Source organism: Trachypithecus francoisi, unplaced genomic scaffold (genome assembly GCF_009764315.1).
Source record: "Trachypithecus francoisi isolate TF-2019V2 unplaced genomic scaffold, Tfra_2.0 Lachesis_group4, whole genome shotgun sequence".
Taxonomy (NCBI): Eukaryota; Metazoa; Chordata; class Mammalia; order Primates; family Cercopithecidae; genus Trachypithecus; species Trachypithecus francoisi.
In genome coordinates, this window is record NW_022681469.1 from 94,884,096 (window position 1) to 94,906,514 (window position 22,419).

The 22,419-nt window shown below is 40.6% G+C and overlaps 1 protein-coding gene across 7 annotated transcripts in view; it reads left to right on the forward strand.

Moving 5' to 3' along the window:
- Positions 1–5,933: 5,933 nt before the first annotated feature.
- Positions 5,934–22,419, forward strand: part of KLHL7 (kelch like family member 7) — a 67,984-nt gene continuing 51,498 nt past the window's right edge. For 2 of the 7 annotated variants that reach the window (XM_033192326.1, XM_033192331.1), the window contains exons 1-2: positions 5,953–6,363; positions 21,853–21,955. In XM_033192326.1, the coding sequence (XP_033048217.1) occupies positions 6,244–6,363; positions 21,853–21,955 (223 nt within the window). In that variant the 5' untranslated portion in view covers positions 5,953–6,243. Of the gene's footprint in view, positions 6,364–6,396; positions 7,013–18,352; positions 18,484–21,852; positions 21,956–22,419 lie in introns of those variants that run through there. The other 5 variants (XM_033192325.1, XM_033192328.1, XM_033192324.1 and 2 more) reach the window with 5 other exon arrangements.

The window sequence follows — 22,419 nt, forward strand, 5'->3', positions numbered from 1 at the left end:
TGGGACTAGGGACTATTCCTGGATGCCATTCTTACATTAGAAGGGCTGGAAATAGCTTAACTATATGGAAGTAACTGTGATCTACAAATATATATCCTGCTAGATGCCAAAAAAATATATCCCCAGCTCAATTTGTGATGTGTTCCCAAAGATATATATGGCCATTTCAACACCACCAGATAGTAAAAAAAAATGTGATAGAGGGAAATTCAGGGTGAAATGAGACAACAGACTCAAGCTATTGTGGTTAAAATATCTTACTTCTTATAAATTTTACCAAGCCAAATTGCTATGTGAACACATTGCTAGGCCCACAGCTTTGAAATCAGCCTGTTCAAGTTTAGAGACCCTGAATTTTAAGCTTAGATAACCCCCATCACCCTGCCCACTACCTGGTCCTTTGTCTGATTTCTCTCTGGGTTTCTGCTTTTTTTCTTTTTCTTTTTTTTTTTTCATTCTGCAGTCTCTGCAGACCGCTGCCTTTCTCTGCTTAACTACATACATTGTCCAGATTGGCTGGCTGAGCCCCTTGTACGTACTTCCAGTAGGACTGCTACACACCAGCTCATCAACATCCATCTGTCCCGTGTCCAAAGAGAACATGATGCTCTTTACTTCAGCTTATTAATTGGATGTCTTTGGTTTAGGTGTTCAACCTTAATCCAATAAACTGAGACTAGGTAGAGGTAAAGTCCCACAGAATAGGTACAGCCTTAGGAATCCCTCCTGTGCGTGAATAGAGGTGTAAGTAATTCACAGAAAATGGGAATTGGCTAAGTTGACACTTCAAAAAGTACTGGACTATAGAAAAGTTGAATAGGTTTAAGTAATAGGTACAGAAAACCTTCTCTAAACACTTAATATGCAAATATATTTTGGGATTTTTCACTAAGGATATATTTTACATGTCTCTCAAAATTGTTGCAAAGGTTCTCTACCAATCACATGATTGTGATTGCAAACAGATTTATTATGCACAGATAGATGAACAGCAGGAATAAATAGAAGCCTAGGATCCACAGCAAGCCAGTCCTCTAAGTCTCAAGAAAGCTGCTGAGTGTGGAAAGGGCCTTATCTGTGTGTGCTCCACATCCCACTGCAGCTGAGGGACACTGAAAGCACTGTGCTCTGGGTTTTATACCCTAGGTGGCACTAGGATCACCGAGAACAAGTGCTGCAGTACACCCTGTTTTGCGAGGAACAAGGACACAACGTGGATTATTCTGGACATTACCTCTCTATCTCAGAAAGTTGCATTCTAAGGTTATTCTGAGAACTACAAGTTTCAGGGAGAGCTGGATTGGCCAAGATCACCCAAGGACCTATCCTCCTGTGTGTGCATTCCCAGAGAACCAATTCAGGTTAGGGGAATCATAAGACTAGTGGTATTCTAAGAAACACATTTTGGGAAATTCTAGATTAAATAGTAACAAAGTTAATACAGGACAGGCACACCTCATTTTATTTGCAGTTTGCTTTATTGTGCTTCACAGATACTACATGTTCTTTTTTTTGTTTTGTTTTTTTGCACATTAATGGTTTGTGGCAACCCTGCATGGATCAAGTCTATCAGTACCATTTTTCCAACAGCATGTGCTCACTTTGTTGTGTCTCTGAGTCACATTGTGGTAATTCTTGCAATATTTCAAACATTATTATCATTATCATTATATCTGTTATGGTGACCTGTGACCAGTGATGTTTGATGTTACTATTATAATTGTTTTGGAGCACCATGAACTGAGCCCATAAAACAGCAAATTTAATCAATAAATGCTGCGTGTGTTCTCACCGCTCCAATGACCAGCTGTTCCCCATTTGTCTTTGTCTCCCCAGGCCTCTCTATTCCTCCAGACACAACAATATTGAAATTAAGCCAACTAACAACCCTACAATGGCCTCTAAGTGTTCAAGTGAAAGGAAGAGACGCACATCTCTAACTTTAAATAAATAGCTAGAAATGACTATGCTTAGTGAGGAAGGCATGTTGAAAGCCAAGACTGGGAAGCTAGGCTGCTTGGCACCAAACAGCCACATTATGAATGAAAAGCAAACACACTTGGAGGAAATTTAAAGTGCTACTCCAGTGAACACACAAATGATAATAAAGCAAACCAGCCTTAATGCTGATACAAAGAGTTTTAGTGGTCTAAATAAATCAAATCAGCTACTATACTCCCTTAAGCCAAAACAGAATCCAGAGCAAGATCCTAACACTATTCAGTTCTATGAAAGCTGAAAGAAGTAAGGAAGTTCCCAAGAAAAGCTAGAAGATAGCAGAGATTCATTCATGTGATTTAAGGAAAGAAGCTATCTCCATAACATAAAAGTGTAAGGTAAGGCAACAAGTGCTGATGTAGAAACTGTAGCAAGTTATCCAGAAGACCCACCTAAGATCTTGATGAGGATGGCTACATAAAACAACAGATTTTCAATGTAGATGAAACAACTTCTATTGGAAGAAGATGCCATCTAAGACTTTCATAGCTAGAGAGGAGAAGTCCATGCCTGTTTTCAAACTTTCAAGGACAGGCTGACTCTTCTTGTTAGCAGTTAATTCAGTTAGTGACTTGAAGTTGAAGCCAGTGCCCATTTACCATTCCAAAAATCCTAGGGTCCTGACAAATTATACTAAATCTTCTCTGCCTGTGCTCTATAAATGGAACAAGAATGTCTAGCTGGCAGCACATCTGTTTACAACACGGTTTACTGAATATTTTAAGTCCACTGTTGAGATCTACTGTTCAAAAAAAAAAGTGCCCTTTCAAAATATTACTGGTCATTGACAAGGCACATGGTCACCCAAGAGCTATAATGGTGCTGTACAAGGAGATTAATGTTGTTTTTATGACTGCTAACACAACGTCTATTCTACAGCCCATGGATCAAGGAGTTATTTTGATTTTTAGGTATTATTATTTAAAATATGCATTTAATAAGGCTAGAGCTACCATAGACAGTGATTATTCTGATGTGGGCAAAGCACATTGAAAACCTTCTAGAAAAGATTCACCATTCTAGACGCCATTAAGAACATCTGTGACTGGGAGGAGGGAAAAATATCAACATTCACAGAAATTTGGAAGAAGTTGATTCCAGCCCTCATGGATGACTTTGAGAGGTTTGAGATTTCTGTGGAGAAAGTACCTGCAGATGTGGCGGAAATAGAAAAACAACTAGAATTAGAAGAGGAATGTGATGTGACTGAATTGCTGCAATCTCATGATAAAACTTGAATGGGTGAAGAGTTGCTTCTTATGGCTGAGCAAAGAAAGTGGTTGTTTGAAAAGGAATCTACTGATGGTGAAGACTCTGTAAATATTGTTGAAATGACAACAAAGGATGTAGAACAGTGCATAAACTTAGTTGATCAAGCGGAGACAGGGTTTGAGAGAATTGACTCCAATTTTGAAAGAAGTTCTACTATGGGTAAAATGCTATCAAACAGCATTGCATGATATGGAGAAATCTTTTGTGAAAGGGAGTCAATCAATGCAGCAAACTTCATTGTTGTCTTATTTTAAGAAATTGCCATAGCCACTCCCAACATTCAGAAACTACCATTCTGATCAGTCAGCAACCTGACCCTGATCAGTCAGCACCTATCAACATTGAGGCAAGACCTTCCACAAGCAAAATGACTGTGAATCTAGTGGGCATGGTGGTGTGGGCCTGTAGTCCCAGCTCCTCAGGAGGCTGAAGCAGGAGGACTGCTTGACCTCAGGAGTTTGAGGCTGTAGGATACTATGATCACATCTGTGAATAGCCACTGTACTCAATCCTGGAGAACACAGCAAGACTCCATCTCTTATAAAAATAAAAATAAAAATAAATTTAAAACTTGCAACTTGCAAAGCCTTAGATGATCATTAGCAATTTTTAGCAACAAAGCACTTTTTAATTAAGGTATGTGCATTGCTTTTGCAGATACAATGTATTATTGTACAAAGTATTATTGCACACTTAACAGACTACAGTATAGTGTAAACATAACTTGCATATGTTTTGGGAAACCAAAAAATTTGTGTGACTCACTTTACTGCGATATTTACTTTATGTGGTGGTCTGGAACAGAACCTGAAATATCTCTGAGGTATGTGTGTATTATTAACTCAGTAAAGTAATTTTAAGGGTCTTGTGCTGGCACTCCTCTAAGCATTTTTATAATCTTTATGGCAGTTCCATGTGGTAGGTTCTATTTTCACAGATAAGGAGACTGAGGCATAAGAAGTTAAGCAATTTGTCCAAAGTTGCACAACTAGAAAGTTGAGATGCTTGACTTTGCATCCAGGCAAAGTCTCATGCTTAACCCCTGTACTGTATAATCTCTGTGGTCTCTTTGAGTTCTGAACCCTACGGCTCTTCCATGAACTTTGATGTTTTATATTCAGCAATACGTAAAAAGACTGTTCTAACAACAAGCACTAAGGATGCTGCTCCTTGTTTCTTTTTTGCTTTATTACAGAACAGCATTCTTTTTCATCACCTACATTTCTGCCTTTGAATCATGGATCCTTCATCTCTCAAGGCCTTCGAGTTAGAAGACAGATTTCTACTTCTTTTAGATGAAAAAAAAGAAAAAAAAATTATTCTGTTTTTCTTCAGTGTCCTGGGTCATTTAATAAAGTGAATGAAAAATTTTCTCATTTCTAATTTTATTAACAATAAATCATTCCTATTGCCAGGGTTCACCTTAAATCCCCAAATCAACTAGTTAAAATAGAGGCACATCTGAGAACCTCTAGATTAAAAGAAGAAAGATAAAGTCTACAGAGACATAAATATTTTACTCTTTTGTAAAAATTGAGGCGTATATACAGTTTGCTCTTTCATCTGGATTATGCTATGTTGTTTGTTCCCAACAAGAAAAGTATACTGTGGGCTAAGCCTGGCGGCTCATTCCTGTAATCCCAGCACTTTGGGAGGCCTAGGTGGGAAGATTGCATAACGCCAGGAGTTCGAGACAAGCCTGGGCAACATAGTGTGACCTCTTCTCCAACACCACCAACACCACCACCACCAACAAAATTTTAAAATTAAAAATTAGCCCAGAGTTGTGTTGCACACCTGTAGTCCCAGCTACCTGGGAGGCTGAGATGGGAGGATTGCTTAAGCCCAGGAGTTCTGAGGCTTCAAGTCACTGCACTGCACCCTCAGCCTGGGCGACAGGGCAGAGACTCTGCCTCAAAAAAAAAAAAAAAAAAAGCCTCAATAGTGTAAATTATTTTACATAAAATGTCTCTATACAGTCCTATATAGACCGAGGAGGAAAACCAATGAAATATAAAGTTTTCATAATATTAATGTACAATTTCAAATAATCCTATATATTACTATACACTAGAAAGACTATGGTTACAAAAAGCATTTCCATGAGGGCTGTGATTGAGTTCCGTGTTACCGTAAAAACACTTAGAGAAGCCTAACTGAAGATTTCTAGAACTGACTGACAACTGATTTCAGTTGTGAACACATAGTAAGCCAGCCTAGTTAGGCAGACACTCACTGCTCGCCAAGGAGACAGCAACGGGACTGTGTGCTGTTGCTTTATGAATACCATGAAAATAAATCTTGTACTCCGTGTAACAAGACTTTAACGCGCAGTAACATCCTTTCATCATTTAATATTTATTGAGCGCCTACCATACACCAGGCTCAGATACTGCACTGAACACCGACCCTGTTCCCATGAAGCCTTACACTGATGGGAGACACCTTTGCATGTTCCACCGCCCAATTATAAAAAAAACACAAAGATAATCACGTAACCGAAACCTGGAAATCTGCCTTGGGCACACAGAAGGGCAGGCGCGACCTCGGACCAGCTCTGAGGCAAAATTCACCCAGCGCGGGACAACGACATAGCACCCGGCCGCACTTGTGCCTGCAGTCGCATTGCTCGGAGCGGCGCGCCACTGTGACGTTCGAGGCCCCGCCCCTGACTCCCTTCAAAGGGCCCCCGCCTCCTTGCGCGAAGTGCGCAGGCTCCTCGGCCGGACTCGGGTTCTGCCCGGGGACTCAGCCCAGCTGGCAGCATTGCTCCCTGACCGCTCCTGAGGGGGCCGCCCGGCCTTGTCTTTCGGCAGTGGCCGAGCCACCGCCGCCTGTCGCCCGTTCCAGAGCTGGGTGCTGCAGCCGCAGTCCCGATCGCCGTGTTTGGTCGATAGAATCCCCAGTGTGCCCAGAGAGTGCGACCCCTCGCCCGGCCCGGCAAGCCCCGGGCGTGAACCGAGCTGAGGGAGGATGGCAGCCTCCGGAGTGGAGAAGAGCAGCAAGAAGAAGACAGAGAAGAAACTTGCTGCTCGGGAAGAAGCTAAATTGTTGGCGGGTTTCATGGGCGTCATGAATAACATGCGGAAACAGGTACCGCCTCTGTGGGAGTGACGGACGACGGTGGGAGGTGGTCCGGGGCTCGGGTCCCTGGCTCCCGGGGTCGAACCCCGCGCCCTGTGGATCGCGCCCCTCTTCCTCGGTCCTCACCCCTTCTTCCATTTTCGCAGGCGAGCGAGTCCGCAGTTGGTAGAGGGGCGCGTAAAACAATTCTCGAGCAAAAGTGCTTCTCGTCTGCGGTGGATGTAGCTCCCAAGTCAGACTCCTGGGGGACTCCTCGGGCTGGCTTTCGCCGTCGGGTATAGGTTGTGTAACAGCTCTGCCCTAGTTATCTCTTTGTGAGGCGAGGATTCTTCCACCGGCGAGCCGTTTTAAAGTGTCGTGAGATCTTGTGTGAAGAAACCCATTGGCATAGCCCAAACCGAAGCCCCTAAAGGGAGGAGAGTTGCTGGCCTGAAATCAGCTGCTCTTAAATAAGGATCCCCGCCCCCTCCAGTGTTTCCCCGGTGGAGCTAGTTGAAAACGAGTCCTCCTGTACGTGTTAATTTAGAGCAGAAGCAGCCATCGATAAATACCATGCCATCTTCTAAGGGCACTGTGCGCCCCTGTTATTAAGAGGAGCTCTTTGTTCTGTCTTTGGTGTGTGGTGCATTCATGAAATTCTGCAGCACATCGGCGAAAGGTGGGTTATGAAAAGAACGGATTTTAACGCTGGCGAAGGTGAACCAAAGAGGCTTTATTATTTATTTTTTTAATTCCATAACATCTATACCGATAAGCTTAGAAAGTCACTTTTTCCTTTCTGTAAGCTTTATTTATAGATAATACACATCTAAGGAGATTTGTGGGAATGTTTGGGTTTTGTTGACTGGGATCCTATTTCAAGAGGACAAAGCAGGATGTGAGTTGCGTGTAACTGCAAAATCTAGTTTGCTTTGTCTAGTGGTTCTGGGAATATGGGCAACAGTAGAGGAATTTAAGATTTTTATGAAGATATTAACTTCTGGTTTCTATAAGCAAACGCTGACTGCAGGGATCTTGTCTTTGTTCACCAGCTCCTGCTACAGTGCACCAGTGCAGTCTTTGGGAATGCTTTTAAATCTTTCCTGGCCTTTGTGCTGAAGTACTGTGAATGTCTGAACTCGTTAATTCATGCGACTTACTTCCATGTATCTATTTTCAAATTCATGTTCCTTTCATGTAAACCTTTTTGTATCTACAATACCACAGACTTCAAATTGCTGGTGCATTTAGCTATTGCCTGCCTGTAATGGTAGTTGAACATAGTTTACCAGTGCTTAAACTTGTTCAAGACTCATTAGGTTCCCTCCCACTCCCTCAAATATGTATTTTCATTCGTGGATCATAGCATCGTAAAGCATTGCCTCAATCCCTAATAGATAGGGTGCAACTGGGTTGCAGTAGCAAATATTTACTTGAGGAAGAGAGGATTATCTGAGACTGCCCATTTAGCTCTTTGGATTTAAAAATTGACTCACATTTCCTAGCTTTGGAGTATATTAACATCACTTATTTACTGTTACAATGGAAATACAGTTACTGAAAAATCAGGGTTCTGTTACTGAGTAGGAAGGAAAAATTGGTTACTTGGTGAACAACCAGGGATCCCCTCCACAATGATTAACTGACCTTAATCTGCCAGGTTCTCCTTTTGTCAGTGGTTTGACATGTGATTCAAACAGTTCTCCAATAGCACTTTTATCAACTTCATGGAATCATGCATCTTTTGCAAGATGTGCAGTTTCACTTTGCAATTGATTTACATTATGGTTATATTGTATTGTCCTGTTTAACATCATAACACAGGAAATAATTCACCAAGAATGACTGACAAGGGCAGTTGATGGGAATTGGCAGAAACAGTAGCTGGCCTGAGCCAGAGGAGGAATGTTTGAGCGAGGACCAGCTTTATAAGTGCTCTTGTTCTTCAGTAAATATTTTTGTGTTATGACTACTTTTGCATCCCTTTACAATCTCATTGCTTTAAGAATCAGGATAGGCCGGGCGCGGTGGCTCAAGCCTGTAATCCCAGCACTTTGGGAGGCCGAGACGGGCGGATCACGAGGTCAGGAGATCAAGACCATCCTGGCTAACACGGTGAAACCCCATCTCTACTAAAAAAAAAAACTAGCCGGGCGAGGTGGCGGGCGCCTGTAGTCCCAGCTACTCGGGAGGCTGAGGCAGGAGAATGGCGTAAACCCGGGAGGCGGAGCTTGCAGTGAGCTGAGATCTGGCCACTGCACTCCAGCCTGGGCGACAGAGCGAGACTCCGTCTCAACAAAAAAAAAAAAAAAAAAGAATCAGGATAATGAGTGCCTAGATGACGAGGACCCCTCTGTAAACATCCAGAAACATTCCTTCAAGAATTTCAGAACACTGTGAGATTAGCATACCTCAGTTCCAATCCCTGCTCTCTCATTATTTCATTTTGTTATTTTAGATAACATGATTTAGGTCATTCCATCTCTCTGTAGCATAGTGGCCATTCTATACATCGAGGCAAAAGGGGCTTCTGCAGAGCCAGCAGCCTCTGCTTCTTCTAAAGCCTTTTCCTACATTGTTTTTGTCATTTCTAGCCTTTTGTTTCTAAGTAAACTCTCCAGTGAAGTATGGGATACATAGAAGAGGGCACAAATCATAAATGTACAACTCAATTATTACAAAGTGCACATCCCACCAACAAGACTAGAACATGACCAGTACTCCAGAGGTACCCCTTATGCCCTTCTCAGTCACTAACCCCACAGTAGTAACAACTATTCTCACTTCTGTTAGAGCAGAAGTTAGAGCAGAAGCAGCCATTGATAAATGCCATGCCACCTTCTAAGGGCACTGTGCGCCCTTGTTATTAAGAGGAACTCTTTGTTCTGTCTTTGGTGTGTGGTACATTCATGAAAGTCTGCAGCACATTGGCAAAAGGTGGGGTTTTCCTGTTTTTGAACTTATATAAATGTAATCATATGGCATAAACTCTTGTGTTTTGATTTCTTAAAGCCAACATTGTTTGTGAGATTATTCTGTGCTTTGTGTAGCACTACTTCATCCTTGTAGTATATAGTATCCCACTGAATGAATATAGCACAATTTATCCATTGTATCATTATGGACATTTGGGTTATTTCTAGTTTGGGACTATTAAGACTAGTACTACTTTGAACACTTTTGTACACTTTGTACATACCTTTTGGTATGCATATGTATATATTAATATTTGTGTTGAGAAATACCAAACAGGAATTTTTGAGTCATAAGCTATATCACCTTCAACTTTAAAAGATATTGTCACGTACTTTTCCAAAGTGATTGTACCATGTTATGCTTCTGCCAGTTGTGTGTGAGAGAGGCTTTTGCTCTGCATCCTTGCCATCACTTGATGTTGTCAATCTTATCACTTTAGCAATTCTAACTGGGTGGCATCTTATTTAATTAGATTGAATACTTTTTCATGTATTTCTTTAACTTTTTGCTTAGATTAATGTTATTACCTGATATGTAATATAGAAGCTTTACAAGGCAGGTCTGGGTCACAATCACTATTACACTTGCACCTTGCTGTTGCCATACTCTTCTTTTGTGTTAATGAAGTCCAGCAGTCTCTTAACATTGGAGGAAGATGTTTTAAGACCTTCCTGAGTACCAACATAGTTTGTAGTTTCTCCATATTAAATGAATTAAAGCATAATTGGAACTTGAAAGCTTATGTTAAAGTCCTTATTGAGAGTTATGTGAGAGAACTACAAAGCTGATTTGACAATTAGATACTGGGCAGTTAACTGGGCTCACCTGCTGGCTAAAATGACTTTGCTTCTGTATTCTCATCTGTCTGACTGTAAATTACTACATGTCATTATCTTTAGGTTCTCTTGTGAATAATCTAAACCTTCAGTATTAAACCCTTGATAATAATAAGACTTCTTGAGCCCTTATAACTCTGTTCTAGCCACTTTGCAGAATGTTTTACATGCTTTGTCTCATTTAATTCTCTTAACTTTCATTGACAACTCCAGTCATCCAGACCTTTCTATTCTTTTTCCTGTACTTTACTGTTTTCTGTTTTTTTTCTGTCTGTCCAGCTTAGAAGCTAGTGTCACTCCACTGTCTCTCCAGTGCCCCAGCTTTCTTGACCCTCTGTCCCTTTTTCATGTCCATCTGGCAAACTTCAGTATTGATGACTGATTACCTTTTTCATGCACGGCTCCAAGCACAGCTGGAAAATATCTCATTATTGGGCAACTTCTGCCAAGTAAGTGCTTGGCCACTAATTTCCACTAGGCTGTCAGTGCCAGTGAGCAATCTTTTTGTTTTACTATTTTCCTCCACTCTGAGTCCTTTCTATAGATCCTCACTTTCAGCAGATCACCCTCTTTTGACACCATAGATAAATATAAGTCATTAGTCTAAAATTATCTACCTTTTCACTTTCTACCACCAGATCTATAAACCTATTTTGACACTTTCCCTTTTCTTTTCTTATCCTGCTGCAATGGAGATGCTGCTTCCTTTTCTAAGGCCAGTACTTCTACCTAGGCTTTGGCTTCCTGGATGCTGGGCTTCTCAGAAGTATTATACTGTTGGTTATTCCATATTTGTTGAGCATCTTTAACTTTTCTTCTTTGCTGGATTCTTGCTATTGACACTTAAGCTTGTTTTAACCTCTCCAACTTTTGAACCAACCAACCAGCTAACCCATTCTTAATTTCAACGTACCCCCGTAAATACTTCTCTCCTCCCATTAAAATGAGAATTTGGGTAAATTCACTACGTTTTCTTAGTCACTATTTATTTATTCCTCTAGTTCAATTTGGCTTGCAAGCTCATTCATTGAAATGAATACTTATTGACAACCCACTGTATGCTAGACATTTTGCTAGATTCTGGGGTTGCAATGATAAGCAAACCCTGACAGTCCCAATCCTCATGTGGTTTATAGTCTAGTAGAAAAGCAAGACATTAGTCAAGTAATCACACAAATAAATGTAATATTGCAACAGTGGTAGGTATTACACAAGAGAATAACATGGTACAACAAGGGCACATGGGTGAGTAATTTGATCATCAGGAAGTTTTCTCTAAGGAAGTGGTCATTGAGAGCTGAAATAAGAGTAGGTGTTAACTAGGTAAAGGGAAAAGGGAAGAGTGACTTAAGTAGAGGGAACAACATATTCAGAGGCTGTGAGTTGGAGACCTACTTTCTTATAGAATGGCAAGTTTGAGACTGATTAAAGGTCAGTGTAATTGGAGCACAGAACATAAGGGGGACGATGGTTCTAGATGAAACTGGTGAAGTAGCTAGGGACCTGCCCATGCATAGCTTCATAAGTCAAGTTAGGCGATTTGCCCTTATTCTAAAATCTGTGTGTGCATGTTTGTGTGCATGTGCATGCGTGTTTGTAGAGATGGGGTGTTTTCCTCTTTAAAAAAGATGACTTGGCCTGGCACAATGGCTCACACCTGTAATCGCAGCACTTTGGGAGGCTGAGGCAGGTGGATCACCTGAGGTCAGGAGTTTGAGACCAGCCTGGCAAACATGGTGAAACCCCATCTCTACTAAAACTTAAAAAAATTAGCCGCGCATAGTGTCACGTGCCTGTAGTCCAAGATACTCACAAGACTGAGGCAGGAGAATTGCTTGAACCCGGGAGGCAGAGGTTGCAGTGAGCCAAGATTGCGCCATTGTATTCCAGCCTGGAGACAGAGTGAGACTCTATCAAAAAAAAAAAAAAGACTTACTGCTCTATGGTAAATGAATTAAAGAGTTTTCAGAGTGGTTGTTGGCAGACCAAATAGGAAGCTGTAGTAGTCCAGTGAGACATGATGGTCCTTTGGACTGAGGTGATGACAGTGGCAGCCACAAGCAACATTAATGAAGAAAAGGTGATAGATTAAAAAGATAATAAAATCAACAGGACTTGGTGATGATAACTACCGTATGTAGTTGTGATAACTAAATTAGGTAACCAAATTAAGATAACTTAAAATACGACCTGATAACAAGTAACATCTCAATAAGTGTTAGCTATTTGTGTTGTGATGCTAGTACTTGATTGGATGTTGAGGGATTCAGCATAAGGTGTCACTTATGATCTCTAGGATTCTGGAATGCATAACTAAATGGATGATGACACTATTCACTGAGAAAGGAGATATTGGAAAAGGAGCAAGGCATTGGGGAAAGGATTATAATTTGTGTTTTAGATGTGTTTAGTTTGTGATATCATTGGGACACAAGTATATATGACAGGTTGACAGGTCTGGAAAGTAGTGGGTTAGATGTATACATTTGTGAATTATCTGCATGTAGAAGATAACTTCTTCATTGAAGCTGTGAAGAGTCAAGAGTCCAGAATAAAGGATAAGAAATGGGCCTATGGAGGAGATAACAAAGGAGTCACCAGAAGAATAGGAGAAAAATGGGCCGGACGCGGTGGCTCAAGCCTGTAATCCCAGCACTTTGGGAGGCCGAGACGGGCGGATCACGAGGTCAGGAGATCGAGACCATCCTGGCTAACATGGTGAAACCCTGTCTCTACTAAAAAATACAAAAAACTAGCCGGGCGAGGTGGCGGGCGCCTGTAGTCCCAGCTACTCGGGAGGCTGAGGCAGGAGAATGGCGTAAACCCGGGAGGCGGAGCTTGCAGTGAGCTGAGATCTGGCCACTGCACTCCAGCCTGGGCAACAGAGCGAGACTCCGTCTCAAAAAAAAAAAAAAAAAAAAAAAAAAAAAAAAAAAATAGGAGAAAAATGGAGAGTTTTGAAAATTGGGAAGAAATTGTTTCTCCTTCCCAAGAGGAGGATCACAGGAAGTCAGAATGGCCAAATGGTCTAAAGCACTGTGTTCAGAGGAGGACTGCAATTTTTGAAGTTGATAAAAGGTCAGAATAAGATTAAAACTAAAAATACTTGTAGGACATAGCAACACAGAGTGGTTTGTTGACTGTAGTAAGACTTATTTTGATGGGGAGACAAATGGGAGTCTGATTAATGTAAGCTGAAGTGAGTAGAATATGAGGAAATTCAGGCAGCTGTTTTGAGAAATTTGGCCTTGAAGGGAGAGGGAGTCAAACGAAAGTTGCTGGATTTTATTTGTTTAAATGGGAAAGATATAGATGTCTTTAAAAACTAGTGAGAAAAAGAGATGTAGAGGTTGAATGTATATGAGGCAGAGTGGGTAATTAATAGATAATTCCTGAGATGAGATCCAAACCAAATGTGATTAATCTTAGACAGGGGTGGAGGGCAGTTCCTCTTCCATGAGAAGTGGGAAGGAGGAGGGGATTGATAGTAGGTGTGTTTGAAATCAGAAAAATGAAGGAGTTTCTATCAAGTGACTTTTCTCTAAAAAAAAAAAAAAAAAGATCATCTGCTAAAATGAAGGAGGAAGAAGGCAAAGCTGGAGGTTGAGGAAAGTAGTCTTTGCAAAGAATAGAAATGGTATTATGGCTATCAGTATTTTTGAAGATTCTTTTGAAGTTGTCATGAACTTATGTTGAATATTAAGCTAGCCTTCAAAGCCCTATCTTTTGTTCTTTTTACCTGATGAGGAGGTAAAAATTAGGAGGCTAATATAGGCAGGTCACAGTCTTAACTTTCAATCCCATGGAAACATTTTTCTATCACTTGGTTGAATCACTTTTCTTTTGGGCCTCCAAATCTCTAAACTAACAGAACCCACTAGCAGAAAGACTAATTGCTGAGATTAGAAGCAAAATATTTGTAAGTGAATCATTAAGTATAATATTGAAGGGAGCCAGGCCAGGCACAGTGGCTCACACTTGTAATCCCAGCACTTTGGGAGGCTGGGGTGGGCAGATCATTTGAGGCCAGGAGCTTGCGACCAGCCTGGCCAACATGGTGAAACCCCCGTCTCTACTAAAAATACAAAAATTTGCTGGATGACGCATTCCTGTAATCCCAGCTACTCAAGAGGTTGAGGCAGGAGAATCGCTTGAACCCAGGAGGCAGAAGTTGCCATGAGCCGAGATCGTGCCATTGCACTCCAGCCTGGGTAACAAGAGTGAAGCTGTCTCAAAAAAAAAAAAAACCCCAAATATTGAAGGGAGCCTCTTCCATTTTTTGTTTGCCAGGCTGTTAATTCTTGCTACAGAGAGACCATTCTGTCTATATAAATTATATTAGATTAGCTTATTTAAGAATGCTGCTACATAAAAAAGAAGCTCAAAAAGCACGAATGTAAGAAGCTGAAAGGAAATCAGGCATCCTGAGCTCGTATATATCTCACTTCCTCACTTAGTCAAACGAGAGAGGAGTAGCTAATCTAAGTAAGTTGGAACTGAAGACACTGCTGTTTTATTAATGGTAAAGTTACTCTGTTGAGAGCTACCTTGTTGTATTTAAGGACTCCATCTGCTGAGTAGGACAGGGAAGGTGTGTGTTATGATGGACTCCATAAGCTGCGTTTGGGCCAAGCTATCTCTCTCATTTTTCCCACGTAGGACATATGACTGTGCAGATTCCAAAATTTAGATTATTGGGATATGTAGGGGCAATTTAAAGGTTGGCTTATCAAGCAAAGCTTCATTTTCCAACTTTGTTTTATGAGAGAAGCACTGCATATGGGAGATTAACAAGTACTTGCCCTTCAGTCAAAAGTGCATCTTGTTATGTCTTATTTGGTTATTGATCCTTCCTTATATAAACAACCTGAGTTGAGAATCTCAGTGGGCTGAATGATAGAATTCAGGCACCAAAGCCCCACTGCAAACCTCCAGCACAAAGTAGCTGGACCCAGTAGCTATAAGTTATTTTTTCCAAGTTTGCCTTGTCTTTTGGGCTATTTTCTTACTACCTCAGGGAATGCTTTGTTTTATCTTCGGTGCTTATATGGCTATTTTCCTCTACCAAAAACTCTTCTTTTTTGTATCCTCCGAAGACCAGCTTAAGAGGTTTTTAAAATTTTTACCCAAGAATGCTTTGAAATGGGTGGATAACTATTAACACCAGGCCTTCAGATACTATAGGCTGGCAGTTACTCACTTCTATTTCCCATCTCAAATTTTTCTAAGCCGAGGTGTCATTCATAGCTCTCTAGATGTTCTGTGGTGAACCAAATGACAGCCTAAAGCACTCTGTATAATTCTGTATTAGCAACACAAAATCTCGCAAATCTGACTGTTATGAGCCCTCTCATGATTAAATTCCAACATCTATGTTCTTCCTCTGAATTAAAATGAAAGGCAGTTGAATTCCAAATATGTGCTCACCCTGGTTTCTTATACTGTTCAGTTTAGTCAGCCAGAAAGCATTTGCTTGAGTGTTTGGGTACAGTCAGGGTAGCTTCTTCAGCAGCTGCAATGTGGGCTGGCTTCCATTGGAATGGATTTAGTTAGCTTAGCACCTCCAAAGCTGACTTTCTCCAATTTCAAGGTAGTTGATGCCACACTTTTCCAGTATGTCAGAACGTCCCTAGGATTGATACAAGAAGATCTCTCATCTCTATACCAAGCAGCCCAGATGTTGACATATTATTTATACAATCCTAACCCACATTATTTTTCACAGCCAAAAACAGAGTATAAACTTTGGTTTCTGGGGAACAGAGGGTTTTCAAATAAAATGTAACAATCTTGGCTTTTGGCTTGCCAGTCTGAATCAGCTTTCTATAATCTACAGACTCTAGGCTAAACTCAGTTGGGAGGAATCTTCCATGCTTATAGGGGCACTGTGTACCATCTATAGAAGAGATTTCTTCAATACACATTGATGCTTCTGTGGCATAGGACTCATTCTTTTTTGTTTGTTTGTTTTTTTGAGATGGAATCTTGCTCTGTAGCCCAGGCTGGAGTGCAGTGGCGTGATCTCAGCTCACTGCAACCTCTGCCTCCCGGATTCAAGCAATTCTCCTGCCTCAGCCCCCCGAGTAGCTGGGACTACAGGTGCCCGCCACCACACCGGCTAACTTTTTGTATTTTTAGTAGAGACAGGGTTTCACCATGTTAGCCGGGATGGCCTTCGTCTCCTGACCTCGTAATCTGCCCTCCTCAGCCTCCCAAAGTGCTGGGATTACCGGCATGAGCCACCGCGCATGGCCAGGACTCATTCTTTTTCTTGGACAATTGTTAGAAATTTGCCAGCTATCAGGTATCATAGAGTTTCCCTTCTTTCCCTATTGTCCATCCTGCACATTTAAAGCTTAATTTTGACATCTTTTTTGAACCCTGTGTTCCTGGCAACCTGATGCTGAAATGATTGAGTTCTATCTAATGACAAAGCTTCTCTTATTTTTGAGAGAAGAGTGATTCACATTTGTAGCCAGCAGTTCTACAGACCACAGTTTGTGGCCTTGCATTCCTTACAATTCTGAGCTTCCTGATTGTTCTGCACCTTTGTGTGCCCATTAAGATCCTATCATGCTGTGAAATTCCTTATATCTATGAATCCTGTCTCTTGGAGGGGTTTGTCCTCCTTTCCTCTCCATTTGTCTCAGCTGGAGAATGGCCTTTAACATTCCTTTAAGACCTGTGGTCCCACAGGGACGAATAAGACCCTTACAGCATGCTCCTAAAAACCTTGCTTTTCCTCAGTATTTGAATTTTGTAGGCCTTGCAAACTCAGCAGCAGTGCAGACATGTTCCTTTCTGTTACCTATTGGTGTCAAAATGGGCTATGTCTCTAGTGTTGCATTTTCCTCTATGGTACATCTGTTCTTTCAGGCAGCCTCAACTGACTTGTTAACCTGCTTAAGTTGGATCTTTTCCTTTCTACATCAGGTAGCTGACCCTTTTAGATTAGAATACCTTTCTTTTTCTTTTCCTTATGATTTTGGTGTTTGTTTTGCTTACATACTTATTCCTCTAATGCATTTCCTACAGAGCTTCCCCTAGTGGAAAATGAGAGCACATGTATTCGGAATTAGTTCAGTTACTCCCAGCCTTCACTAATCTCAGAAAGGTAATTCTAATTGTGGGGATGTCCAGCATATAACTTAGAGCCGGACTACTTTTGGGTTATTTGACTTACTTTAATGTGATCTAGCACTCTCCCTTAGAGTCTTAGTTCCACAAACTTCTCAGTTCCACTATATACCATATGCCATATAGCAAATACCACACCTGTCTTCCCAGCAATATCAGCTTGAAGATTACTTAATAATGCAAGAAATACTCTTGCTGATCTTTCTCCTTTTCAAATCTGTCTGAACTTAATTGTAATGGCCTATTATAGTTGTCCTATTCTTTAAGGGAAGTCTTCTAATTTTCTCTTAATATCTTTAGCATTAAGAGGAATCATAAAATTTTCCTAGATCCAGGCTTTTTTTTTTTTGAGATCAAGTCTTGCTTTGTCACCCAGGCTGGAGTACAGTGGCATGATCTCAGTTCACTGCAACCTCTGCCTCCCGGGTTCAAGTGATTCTCCTGCTTCAGCCTCCCGAGTAGCTGCTATTACAGATGTGCACTACCAAGCCTGGCTAATTTTTGTATTTTTAGTAGAGTCAGCGTTTTGCCATATTGGCCAGGCTGGTCTTGAACTCCTGACCTCAGGTGATCCACATGCCTTGGCTCCCAAAAGTGCTGATCCAGGCCTTTCTGAGAGAACCATTTTAATCTACTCCTGAATTCTTACTTCTCTTCTTCTATTCCTGTTTGGTCCATAACACCTTCCTTGAATAAATAACAACAAAAATAGGTTTTTTTTTTTTTTTTCTTAAAAGGGCAATTACGCCAAAGTCTCCTTTCCTTTGCAAAGCTGTTCGGCCTGACCTGGTATATGTTTCCTTTAAGGAAGGCAGTCCCTCTTTTCCTTCTGCTTAGTCTGGGTATCTTCCTTTGTTTTTCCTTCACTATCCCACTTGCCTTATTCTAATGTGTGTAAGTTCAGTCCTGTTTTTCTTTGCTTTTCTGACAAATGTGATTTCTAGAGAAGTCTTTTTAATGTTTCTTAGCCTTTGCATTTACTATTGCTTTATTGAGGCTTTTCTAGTAACTAATCCAAGAAAATTATTTACCCCATCTAATAAGGGCATCATTTCCCTTTATATTTTCAGTGACTTAAATCTACCACCCAACTATAGTTGAATCTACAATCTGCTCGGGGGTTTATGCTCAATGCCAATTTGATAGCATGCTGGGAGGGACTGATTGCAGAACCTTCTTGACAGGCCACATAAATCTAAAGGTTAGTCATTCCTCAGTCTCCTCCTTGGGATATAACAAAGAATAGAATGTGGGGCAGTTGACTGCATGCCTCTTACTAATGACAGCACATGTGATTAAAAGCTAATCTTCGTACAGTGCTTTAGCACTTACATGGACCCAGCTGCCTTTTGTAATCCTGTCTGGTAAACTTGATAGAGAGCAAAAGGTCATGATACCAACAGATGCCTAAAATGTCTGCCTCTTCTGAGGTTAACCTTTCCTAGAACCGAAGGATTCTTCCTGTAAAAGCCCCCAAATCTTGCAGGCACGAAAGCAGCACCAAAGTTTCTTTCTCTATGATGCATTGAGTATCTATGCATACATATTTGAGGACCCGTCACTACTAGTTCTAACTATAGGACATTGACCTGAGCATTAAATTGGACTTTCTGTTCTTTCTTTCCTAAACTAAACTTACCTACCCAGTCTGAGGCAGAGCAGCTGATGAGCAGGAACAGTCCTCTCTTGCCAGAGGAGCAAGCCTGCCCCAATGATTGATGTCCCACTTTTGAGGCAGACCTAGGAAAGAAGAATGAGCCACAATGCCTGGCTCTGTGTTGTCAGTGACCTCTGCTACACTCTTGTTCATCCTGTAGTCACTCTTCCACATGAGATGGATGGAGACTGAAACTTCCTTCTCAGTACTTACCTTCCCAGGGGAAGAGGGAGTACATTATGAGTGAGGAATCTAATGGTTCCCTAAATGATTAAGTTATCTCAATATCAATTTTGATTATCTGATCTCTTACCACATTATTTAATAGACTTTTTTTTTTTTTAAGAGCAGTTTTAACTTCATAGAAAATTTGAGCCAGGTGAGGTAGCTCGTGCCTATAATCCCTATACTTTGAGAGGCCAAGGTAGTGAGATTGCTTTAATCCGGGAGTTGGAAACCAGCCTGGGCAACACAGTGAGACTTCATCTCTACAAAAGATAAAAAATTAGCCGGGCATGGTGGCACATGCCTGTGGTCCCAGCTACTTGGGAGGAGGGGTGGGAGGATCACTTGAGCCCAGGAGTTCGAGGCTGCAGTAAGCCAAGATTGCATCACTGCACTCCAGCTTGGATGATAGAGCAAGACCCTGTCACAAAAAAGAAAAAGAAAAATTGAGCAGAAAGTGCAGTATTTACATTTATTCCCTCACCTCCTTCTCTACACACAGTTACCCTTATCATTAGCATATTGCATTCATGTGGTATGTTTGTTACAATTGATGAGTCAATATTGTTACTTTTTTTTTGAGACAGAATCTCGCTCTGTTGTCTAGGCTGGAGTGCAGTGGCTCGATCTCTGCTCACTGCAAGCTCCACCTCCTGGGTTCACACCATTCTCCTACCTCAGTCTCCTGAGTAGCTGTGACTACAGGCGCCCACCACCATGTCCAGCTAATTTTTTGTATTTTTAGTAGAGGCGGGATTTCACTATGTTAGCCAGGATGGTCTCGATCTCCTGACCTTGTGATCCACCCGCCTCAGCCTCCCAAGGTGCTGGGATTACAGGCATGAGCCACCGCGCCCAGCAGTCCCATCTCTTATTGGAAATTATCAGTCTATTGTAGTACAGGCAAATAAATGTGCCATTTGGATACAAAAGACTCTTCTGACTTATTCTCCCTACCCCTCAAACCATTCATATCCAGCTGGCCATTAATCTTAGACTAAAACTCAGTTGCTATACAAAGATCTACATTTCTTCAACCTCTTTCAGTGCCTAGAAAGTCATTCTACTTTTAAACTCTGTTGATGAGTATGCCTTGGAGATGTTATTGCTGTATTTTGGTTTAACCCTATGTTTCACAGAAGTTCCATCACTAGCCATAGATTTCTCCCCGATGATCTGATGTAATCTGATTTGCTTGATGCTTTATCATCTTTATTCTTCACTCCCCACTCCTTTCTCCCTCTCCTTCTCTCTCTCCCTCCCTCGACCTCCAAGACAAATTGATCACTTGTTTTTTGGTGGTAACCAAATAGTTAACTTGGTTCTGCTACTTGGTATTTTTTGGTGTAGTATGTAGCAAAATCACCTAAGAGATCTGCCTCTGTATCCCCTCCCCAAATGAAAATAAATAAAATTTAAAACTTCAAGACACTATGAGAATAAAAATAGCTTTAGCTATTAACCTGTATATAAGTTTTTAGCAATAGTCAGTAGTAGGCCTTATTTGAAAATCTTCAAATAAGCGGTAAAAGTGAAATTTTGTTCATTGCCTAGCCTACTATTTGAGGCTTATTTTCTCTCTCATTATAAACATCATTATTATTTATTTTGATTTATCTTCACAAAATAATACAGTAAGAAATAACAGGGATTTATCTATCAGAAACTGTATTAACAGTTTTAGTAAAATACTTAAAATTTGTAAAATGCAAATCCCCTGAGCCATGAAGCCAATCTTAGATTTGTAAGCAATATTTTTTTTACTCTGAATATGTTATTTGCCTCATATTCCCAGTGCCTAGGACAGTGTTTAACACATTGTATGCACCAAGTTTTCTGTAAGCCTAACCTCTATATTTTATCTTTAACTTCATTAAGAAATTTGGATTGGCAAAAAGGACATTTATTTTTCTTGATATTCATTTATCAGTGTTTGAGTAAGCCTTAAATTTTTTTCTTTATTATTCCATTTTCCCCACATTTTAATTAAGTACTTACTCAGAGCTGCCTTCTTTAAGCAGCTTATAGTGATACTATTTTGACCTTGGTCAGAAATCACAATTTAAAACTGGCTGCTATCCAGCTTCTATCAGAAGTACATTTGAGAGAAGTGTTATTTTAAGAAAAGATTGCTGAAAGGACATTTAGTTCATCTCCTCTCTGTATTCTGAGCTGTTTCTGTTTCAAGTTAGATCTGTGAATGCTACTTTCTTAGGAAATGCAGTCTGTGTTCTCGATTTCATCAAGGATAAATAATGGAAAACAAATCATATAAAAACTAATTGCTGTGTTTGAAAAACTATCAGGGGCACTGCCATGATGTCATTTAATTTCCCCCAGAAAAGCTTACCATGAGAAATGTCTTCGAATCTGTGTCAGAAAAAAACAAAACAAACAAAAAAACAAAAAAAAAGACTTCTCAGAAGGGTTAGTAGACTTGTTTCTGATTATGAGGAACGTTTTCTTTCCTCTTGACTGTTGGACAACGCAGTGCAAAATTTTCATACTATATGGCAGCAACTCTGTAAGTCCTTCCTAAACATGTCTTCAAAAGAAATTCTGTGCTGAAAAAAGATTGGCTTTAAATAGAAAACAGAGATAAAGCATTTGGCAAGCACCTTTTTAATATGTATTGCCAAGCTAGGCTAGTGAGCCTCTTTTTATTTTATGTATTTTTTCTTTGATTAGAAAACGTTGTGTGACGTGATCCTCATGGTCCAGGAAAGAAAGATACCTGCTCATCGTGTTGTTCTTGCTGCAGCCAGTCATTTTTTTAACTTAATGTTCACAAGTAAGTATCTTAAGGTAAAACATGCCATTATTTCTTCTATGAGAATTAAGTAAAATCTAAAAGAGAATATGTCATTTTTCTAATTTTTAAAGCAGTTAAGAACTTAAGGCCACAGAACAGTGAAGAGACTGAAAAAGTAGTCAGCTGATAACCAAAGGAAAAAATGTCCTTTCATTAGACATAAAGCCTAATGGCTTTATAGATGGAGGTATAGCGTCAACTTAAAAGCCCAGGGTTGAGGTGGAGGTTGCAGTGAGCCGAGATCGCGCCACTGCGCTCCAACCTGGGCGTCAGAGCGAGACTCTGTCTCAAAAAAAACCCCAGCGCTTTCTTTTTAACCTCAGATGGAAAGACAAAGAAGTAGATAAGTTTTATAATACTTTAGCTGGCAAGTTAAACTTAAAAAAAAAAAATAGATATAGCATATTGTGCTAGAAAGAACCCTGGATTTGGTGTTGAGAACT